Source organism: Eubalaena glacialis, chromosome 11 (genome assembly GCF_028564815.1).
Source record: "Eubalaena glacialis isolate mEubGla1 chromosome 11, mEubGla1.1.hap2.+ XY, whole genome shotgun sequence".
Lineage (NCBI taxonomy): Eukaryota > Metazoa > Chordata > Mammalia > Artiodactyla > Balaenidae > Eubalaena > Eubalaena glacialis.
Genome location: NC_083726.1, coordinates 91,999,163 through 92,008,961, shown reverse-complemented (window position 1 = coordinate 92,008,961; position 9,799 = coordinate 91,999,163). Strand labels below are relative to the sequence as shown.

The following is a 9,799-nucleotide window of genomic DNA, read 5'->3' as shown; positions in this document are numbered from 1 at the left end:
AAACAGTGATTCTCTGAAAAGGGAGGCAAGTTTTCCCCAAAAGCACATTGAGCGAAGTCTAGAAGCATTTGGGTTGTCACTCCCTGCTGGGGAAAGAAGGATGTCATTACCATCCAGTGAATAGAGGCCAGAGTGCTGGTAAACACCGATGTACATTGCCCTGGACAGCCCCTGTTACAAAGCTTTACCCATCCCAAAATGTTAATAGTGCCAAGACCAAGAAACCTTGACAAAGTACGATTCCTGAGAGGCAAAGCACCTTTTTTCTTTTCTAAAAATGTTTTTCTCTCAAAGGCTACCAAGAAGTATGGATTGTCTACTTAAGTGCTTGAATCTTAATTTTTTTATTTTCCAGAGGAGCCACCCAAAGAAGAATTAAAGTTCCCACATGCTTTACACCTGCAAGAAATGTATGACTTGGCACAACTGTTGTAATTAAATATTTTAACACCTGTTCTCTAGACATTAGAACGGCCTCATTTCTAGAGAACAACAGGAGAGTAAACACTATCGAATTCCACTCATGACCATGGAAAACTGGCAATCTTAAGGAGAAAAGATGCTCCAGAATAGAAAGGAAGAATCTAAGCTGCATAAGGCCCGTTCACTACTAGTGCCAGTGCCTGGGCAGTGCCCGGCACACATAGACATTCATTACAAATACATTGGCTGACTCTCACGGGTCCCATCTTTTTTTCCTTCAAGCCTCAGAGACCCTGCATTATACAGGATGGTTCAGAGATTGTCAACGTAGTTTAGGCTTCTCACAAACCATATTATGAGAGTGAGGAATAGGAAACTGGGCTTTGCTCTCTGCATGAGTAATCTGAGACTGTATGGAAGGTAAGCCGTGATCCAGCCAGCTGTTCTAAACCTATTCTTCCTTCTAGAGTTGTATATCCTCCATTAATGAGTGTAAAATTATTTTAACTTTTGAAACAATTAATTGTTTTAATGAATTATATTAAGGGTTAACCATTCCTGGACCTTGCAAATCTATAACGTATGAAATGGGTTTTCCGGGGCCAAATTTCGTATGAGAGCTTCTGGGTCCAGGAACCAAGCCATGTCTTGAGAGTAGAAGCAAGAGTCTGAAGAAACATCTCTGATGATGTTTTGATCGGAGGATGAGGACTTCTCTTTGACATTTTTCAGAGTCACTTGCCTTAATTAGAGTCCTGGCCACAACTCCCCTGCCACCTGCTCTTGACAATGGGTAGTGAATGCCAGGAGATACTGGCGTATGTTTTGCTTTCCTCTCAGAGCACTCATTGTATTGTGCTGGTTTCTGTTGTGTTTGAGAAATACTTGGACTCCGGACGGAGCAGGCACACTCCATTCTTTGGGGACACGTTAAGCCTTCCTTTGTCCCACAAGAAATTGGCTCATTAGAGATATGTAACCTGCTCTCTCTAAAATTTTTCATCACACATTGCAAAATTGTCTGGGACCAAAAAATCTGAAGAGTATCTTTGCAGTTCTAGAAAATATAACTCCAAGAAAGCATATGTTATTACAAAACAAGCATCTGACATCTTCAGAACCAATGAGGTTGGGAAGTCACCCTATCCAAACTCAGTTTCCCATCTGTATTTTCCTGCTAACCATGCTCATTTATGCCTAATATTCTATAAAAGGAGTATGGTGCCTAAACATTTTTATATATAAAGACGTTGGAAAGATTTACCATCGAGTAGAGTTGCATTTGGGGAAAACACTTTATTTGACTTGATGACAGTTATAAATTATCTCCTCATATTTCCAAAAGAGGATATATAAAATGCATAAGACAGGACATTTAAAATAAAGCCCGCGTGCAGCAACAAAGACCCAACACAGCCAAAAATAAATAAATAAATAAACAAATTTCTTTTTTTAAAAAATAACTGTCAAAAGAAAAAGCCAGAAACCATTAAGATGAAAAATGTGGAACCAATGACCATGTGAATAGCCAATACTATAGGTAAGTTATATTTTTAAGGGTTTTGCATGTATTCACTCACATAATCCTTACCACAGCACTATTAAGTGGATACTTTAGTTATCCCCATTTTACTGATGAACAAACTGCAGCATTGAAAGATTAATAATTTGCCTGAGATTACAGACCTAGTAAGTGGTAGAACTGGTATTTGATTTCAGTGTTGCTTAGAATCTGAGTGCTAAACTAGGATACTGTACTGCCTTCCAAACTTGGTGACACCACTTTTCTGAGCTTCAAGGCAGGCAAAGCAAAAATAATCAATACTTTTCCCAAGTGCTAAATTCTTGAGAAAATCATTAGATAGATTGTAATGTGAGTAACATTATGTAACATGACAAAAAATATCTTTCATTGCTCTTTTGCACAAAGTCCAAATGTGTTCTTCAAAATAATATTTCTCACATCAACCCTTAATAAAAGGGATTTAAACAACCAATGAATATAGCTAACATTTGAAACCCATAGTACTTCCTAGTGTATAGCACTGATAACTGTGATTTGTGTCATTGATCCCTGTTTTATTTACATTTGTAACAGTTGTAATTAACTTGTTTATGTATTTACTTATGTGTGTATCACTGGCTTCCTCTGCTAGAGTGACAGCAAGGATCTGTTTGCCTTATTCAACCGTTTACCTTCAGAACTTAGCATAGAGTCTGGCATGGCAAGTGCACAGAATTATTTGTTGAGTAAATCCATGAATGACTGAATCCTCCAAAGGCAAAGAGTTCTGCCCAAGAACGTAGCCTCAAGATACTCGAAGTATAAATTATGATTATAATTTTAAACTATAAATTATAATTAATTTATACATCAGGACTTTGAAAAATCATTTTTTGTTAAGGAGTCACTGGAGTTGACTTGACTGGAGTGAAAAAGGCAGGGTGTTGGCTTTTTCACTTTTTTTTTTTTGTTCTTCTTTCAAGCTCTGATGTCAGGGCCGGTCCCTGGAGTTGTGTTCTGCAAGATCCACCCAAATCTCATCCACACAGACAGCTGAAGACTTGCTGCAGGCAGCAAAGTCAGTGACAGAAAGGAAAGTCTGCTCCCACACTATGGCCTTGCCTCCTTCAAAGCTCCGTGGCTTCTAATCAACAATCTTGAGGCCAGGCTTAAAGACAAAACACTTCATGTTGCATGGGGTGTTTTTTCTTGGAAGTCACAGCATCCAAGTGCTGCATCTGGCTTCCCACTACCAGATTTGCTCTTGGAAATGATTTTCTCTGACTAACTGCAACTGAAATACTAATTACATCATAATTTTTAAAATTTGATCCTGATCCAATCTTCCGTTTCACAGGTTTGGAGCTATTCCTAACCTTATCATTTACATTCTCATAACACTGAATTCTTTGTATTATTCCCCCATGCAGCATCCCACACCACACGCTGGACCTTTGCTTTTGATCTTTCTTTGGCCCGGAATGCCCTTACCCCAGCCCTTATCTCTTTCCAAGTTTGACCGCAGGTGTCACCACCTATAGGGGCCTTCCTGAAATTTCCAGATCCTGCTATGCACCCTTCCTCTGTGCTTTCTTTGGTTTTAGCATTACCATATTATACTTCACGGTCTCTAGGTATCTATCTCCTCCATCAGACTACAAGCAATTCCTTGAGAGCAGGAACCATGTCTTTTACTCATTTCTTGTCCACAGTTCCTGGCATAACGTCTAGCATGGAGAGTAATCTCAGTAAATATTGATTGAAATGAATTGTGTTGCCAATAAACAATGATGCTATCACTCTGTCTGACCTTTTCCTGCATTCAAAACTCCTGGAAATACCAGCAACATTTTAAATGACTGCATTTTAGCACTTTGAGAATGTAATCTTTTGTTATTTCTCTTTCTTTTCAGGAACCTCTTTCGGAAGCTACAAAAGACAAAGGGAAGAGCCATGTCCATGATTGCAGATTTCTATGGTGGCAAGTCCATTCTCATTACTGGGGCCACAGGCTTCTTGGGGAAAGTGTTGATGGAGAAGCTATTTCGCACCAGCCCAGACCTGAGAGTCATTTACATCCTTGTGAGGCCCAAGGCTGGCCAGACCCTGCAGCAGAGGGTTTTCCAGATCCTAAATAGTAAGGTATGCCTTATGGGAAGAGCCTTAGGGCATGGTGACTCACTACAATGTTCCCTTATAGCCCCAAACTGCAGGTTGGGGCCAGGATATCTGGGCAGGTAGAGGAAAGGAGACAAAACAAGATAGCAAGCAACAGCTCATGGAAATCTGTGGTGTTTTCCCATAAGAGGGGAAAGAGTGCTTAGACCCTGTCCAGAACAGGTGAGTGGGTAATCTGTATTCTGCAATTTACCGAGTAAGAATCAAAATGCTAAAGCTCGCAGAGTGGACTCGCCAGGCTTGAAATCTATCACGAGGTCATCCAAACTCTTCCCTAATTTTCATTTAAATTTAAGGTAGCTTTCCTCCAAATTTTTGGGTAGTCTATTACATATTACATCATATCATATTATAAACAGACATGATTACTAAGTAGCAATGCAGTAATACTTTCAGTTGTCTAAAAGCCACAAGTTGTATACTTTATCTATGATAACTTGATATTTCTATTATCCCATTATATTTCTATTATCCTGTAAGTTCTTCTAAGGGAAAATGAAACATATGTGTGAATGAGCATTTGGGTATCAAACTCTCTCACTCCCCTCCCCCCAAAATATGAATGTCATCTCATGTCTTAATTTATAAATTTGAAGGCTTTCACCTCAAACATATTATCAATTTTTTGTCACTTTATACCTCTTACCCTCCAGCTTGCAATGTTTAGAATAATAACAACAATGACCTCCTAGGATTGCCATGGGAATTCATTTAAATGTACGTGTCTGGTTCGTAGACCCCTTTGGAAAGTACAAGGTCACTTAGGGTTGGCAAAAGGAAGATTTAAATAAGAAATTTTTTTACACAGTCTCCTTTCCAGTGTTTAGGCATGCTAACATCTAATGGAGCTGTGTATCTGATAGCACAGCACATTATAGACACCCCATAAGCTTGATGATTACATTTTATCTTCTGGCACCAGCATGAGATTTTGGTATAAACCATCATCAGGAGAATCACAAAAGCCTCTCCTGTATCTCATAGCTTAACTCAGCAGTGGGACAAATAATAATAGCTGGCACTTACTGGGTACTTAATACATGGCAGACACTATTCAAATGAGCCTTGCCTCATTGATTTTTCAACAACCCTGTGAAGTAAGAATTAATATCCAAATTTTACAGATGGATAAATGAGACCAGAAGTATTAAATTCCCAAAGGTCACCCAGTTAGTAAATGAGAGAGTCAGACTTCAGACACCCACGCCCCAGTCTGGCTCTAAGGCAAGCACACTTGCCTATACCCTACACTGCGTGCATTGTAACTAATAGTTCTTAAGAATAAGAAAAAAAGGCTGATGTGGCATAAAACCAAAATTGAGAAGAAACTCTCAGATCCTTCTTCATACAGCTTGCTCAGTTATACATCCCTAATGGACTGTTTTCATCACATAGGAGACATGCCTCTTTAGCTTTGTAGCCAGCTTATGAATTTCTAGATAAATATTTTGGCAGAGAATCTTGTGGTCAGCATAATTTTCGCCTATAGTTATATTCAATGCATTGTATTTGATAACACAGCAACAATTCTTTTGGTATGGAAATCTTGATTATACTATAAATAACTTATTTGTGAAACTGGCTTGCAAATCTCTACCTGTTTCCACTATTGGGCTATTTACAACTGTCAGCTGTTGACTTTTATAAACAGTGGTCCTTAAACTGTGGTCTCCCACCCAGCAGCATCAATATCACCTGGGAACTATCTGTTGCTATCAGATGGTGCTTAAAAGCACGGGCTTCAGAGGCAGACTGACCTGGGTTTGAATCTCAGCACTGCTAATTATTAGCCGTGGGACAGTGGGCAAGATACATACTCTACTGAGCCTCAGTTTCCTTATCTGTAAAATGGGATAATAATATCTTGCTCACATACATTTATGGCAATCTTTGGATGAGGAGAGCTGGCTCTCCCTGAAGCTCTCTTCCAAGATCAATGAAACTTCTTTTCTGGAAACCCTCAGCAAAATTTTCCTTACATCTCATCAGCCTGGGTTAAGTTATATATCAACTTCTGAACCAACCTCTGTGGCCTGAGGTATGCCATGTACTGATTTGTTCAGAAACTTCAGATCTAAGCCAATCACTGGCCACTTGGAAATTCTCAATAATCTTACCCAGAATCTTAAATTAGGGATATAATCAATCATAATTTAATTAAGTTTATAGGGACACCCAAGCTGACATATGGGTTAAAAAGGCAAAATAAAATTTCTCTGAGTTTTGTTAATGTAAAATATAAAATAATCAGCTTTGTATTTTAACTAATCCAAAACATACCCATAAATTTGTCATCTCCAGTGCAGAGATAACTAAACTGGAGCTTGGTGGTATCTTAAAACCAAGAAAACTGCAGTCAGCAGCCATTTGCTAAATTCCTGGATGCTCAGGACTTTCCATTTCTAGTCATCAGCTGTCCTCCAGTTGTAGTTTTAAAAATTCTTCTCCTGCTGGGAAAACTGGACAGCTACATGTAAAAGAATGAAATTAGAACACTCCCTAACATCATACACAAAAATAAACTCAAAATGGATTAAAGACCTAAATGTAAGGCCAGACACTATAAAACTCTTAGAGGAAAACATAGGCAGAACACTCTATGACATAAATCACAGCAAGATCCTTTTTGACCCACCTCCTAGAAAAATGGAAATAAAAATAAAAATAAACAAATGGGACCTAATGAAACTTAAAAGCTTTTGCACAGCAAAGGAAACCATAAACAAGACGAAACGACAACACTCAGAATGGGAGAAAATATTTACAAATAAAGCAACTGACAAAAGATTAATCTCCAAAATTTACCAGCAGCTCATGCAGCTCAATATCAAAAAAACAAACAACTCAATCCAAAAATGGGTAGAAGACCTAAATACACATTTCTCCAAAGAAGATATACAGATTACCAACAAACACATGAAAGGATGCTCAACATCACTAATCATTAGAGAATTGCAAATCAAAACTACAATGAGGTATCACCTCACAACAGTCAGAATGGCCACCATCAAAAAATCGACAAACAATAAATGCTGGAGAGGGTGTGGAGAAATGGGAACCCTCTTGCACTGTTGGTGGGAATGTAAATTGATACAGCCACTATGGAGAACAGTATGGAGGTTCCTTAAAAAACTAAAAATAGAACTACCATATGGCCCAGCAATCCCACTACTGGGTATATACCCTGAGAAAACCATAATTCAAAAGGAGTCATGTACCACAATGTTCATTGCAGCACTATTTACAATAGCCAGGACATGGAAGCAAGTGTCCATTGACAGATGAATGGATAAAGAAGATGTGGCACATATATACAATGGAATATTACTCAGCCATAAAAGAAACGAAATTGAGTTATTTGTAGTGAGGTGGATGGACCTAGAGTCTGTCATACAGAATGAAGTAAGTCAGAAAGAGAAAAGCAAATACTGTATGCTAACACATATATATGGAATCTAAAAATAAATAAATAAAAATGGTTCTGAAGAACCTAGGGGTAGGACAGGAATAAAGACGTGGACGTAGAGAATGGACTTGAGGACACAGGGAGGGGGAAGGGTAAGCTGGGACAAAGTGAGAGAGTGGCATGGACATATATACGCTACTAAATGTAAAATAGATACCTAGTGGGAAGCAGCTGCATAGCACAGGGAGATCAACTCGGTGATTTATGACCACCTAGAGGGGTGGGATAGGGAGGGTGGGAAGTAGACACAAGAGGGAGGGGTTATGGGGATATATGTATATGTATAGCTGATTCACTTTGTTATAAAGCAGAAACTAACACACCATTGTAAAGCAATTATACTCCAATAAAGATGTTTAAAAAAAAAAAAAAAGATAGCCCTAATAGAATCAAATCCAGCATACAAAGTTAGCTTCCCGTGAGCAGTCAGTCTCACCTACCTACCCCTTTGCTAGGCCTTCCTTCACATGGGCTCCGAAATTCAACCTCAGAGTAAACAGTATTTTTCTTTTGTCATTAAAAATCTTTCCTTTGCCTCAAAGAGACTTTGCTGTTACAGTAACACTGTTGAAGATATGTCTAAATGAGCATTTTAAAAGGGAACAATTACTATAGCACCAAAATGCTCAAGACATTGAAATATGGACATTTCTTCTTAAGTCTCTATTTCTGGTTTTTGCTGCAAAGGCATTAATTATACTTCCATAAATTTTGACTTATGTGGTCAGATAGAAAGACAGGGCCTGGGCTTCTTCATAAAAAGAGAATGATATAGTTTAATTTTTTTGCAATGTTTTCTTTAAAAAGTGAAACTATTCCGTATGAAATCTAGTTTTCCTCGATTTGGTTAGAATTTGGAGGGAAACGGTGCAAGTCGGTTATTCCAAACATGTGGGTCCCCAAAACCAACTTTCCAACACAGAGTTATACTTAAGGGAATATACCCAGACAGCTTTGGTTGCCTAATAATTCTGTCTGCTTTTATGCTTTCCTAATTTCAGATTCAGTGAGAATAGTCTCAGGTTTGTCAAATAATACACCATTTGCTCAAAAGTATTTGATTTGCCGAAACCAATAACATATTTATTATCCCAATTTTTTCCCTTTAATTTTTTAAACTAAGGCCTTTTCGTTATTTCTCTCGTGTGTTCCCACTGTGTCTTCCACATCTGACACAGTGCTTGACACTCTGTAGGTAAGCAACCAAATTTGTTCAAGGAACAAGTTTAATGTACTCCAGTTCTTTAAGCCAGTCTTTACTTCTGTTGTATGACCACTCTCACCCTAGGTTCTTAGAAGAGCTTTCCTGTTTGAGTTAGAGTTTCTTCTGGAAGGCCTCTGATTCTACAAATATTTATTAAATATCTTGTATGAATCAAGATCCAGTCTAGATTCTGCCATTGAACTTTATTTTGACATGACAGAGTGATTTAAATGCCTCCATGCCTTATTCCTAAGAAGGGCCTGATATTACTTTTACTCAGTACTTGCCTCCTGTCACACAAAACAATGCATGAATTCTAATCCACCTTAAGTAATACAGTGTGCTTGAAGGTAGATTAATGGTATCAGGTATGCGAGGCTTGGAAACTTTCTTTAAAACATAATGAATAAAAATGTTACCAGTTTGCCTTTGATTCCCACTGCGTCCCCAGGAAATATGGTCAAGAGAACATCTGTTCTAATGATATCTATCTATCAAAATTCGTTCATCAGTTTCATTCCTTTCCTTTCACGGTATGGACAGTGACTACCTCTCACTTCCTGTTTCCGTGCCTTCCGAGAGAGACAATTAAGTAGGAAATGCTTTGGAAAGAAAGTTATTTTTAATCCTTTGGCCACATAGAATTGGGACTCAAGAATCAGAACAGAGGATCAGTTTCCTCACATATGGCTAAGATCCTTAAGTATTTTCAGACCACTTAAAGGAACATATCAATTGAGGGAAAGGTATCTGAATTAATGGCCGATCCTTGAGGACTTTCTCACAAAGATAATTAAGGTGGCACTCTAAGAAAACAACGAGAGACACACTAAATAATGTGCAAATGTATTTATTGAGCATGTTTACTTTTATCGTGAGGAAAAAAAAACACTGTCTTTTGTAGTGAAAAACCAGAATAATAATCTTTTTCCAAAAGAATTTTCTAAATGCAAATACAATGAAGATGTTTTATTTTTATAGTGGGAGAAAAAGCCCACTTTTTAAGATAGTAAATAAATAAGGC

General features: G+C 38.1%; 1 protein-coding gene across 2 annotated transcripts in view; it reads left to right on the top strand.

Moving 5' to 3' along the window:
• Positions 1-9,799, top strand: part of FAR2 (fatty acyl-CoA reductase 2) — a 171,187-nt gene that overhangs the window by 118,303 nt on the left and 43,085 nt on the right. For both annotated transcript variants that reach the window (XM_061204722.1, XM_061204723.1), the window contains exon 2: positions 3,841-4,069. In XM_061204722.1, the coding sequence (XP_061060705.1) occupies positions 3,881-4,069 (189 nt within the window). In that variant the 5' untranslated portion in view covers positions 3,841-3,880. The remainder of the gene's footprint in view (positions 1-3,840; positions 4,070-9,799) is intronic.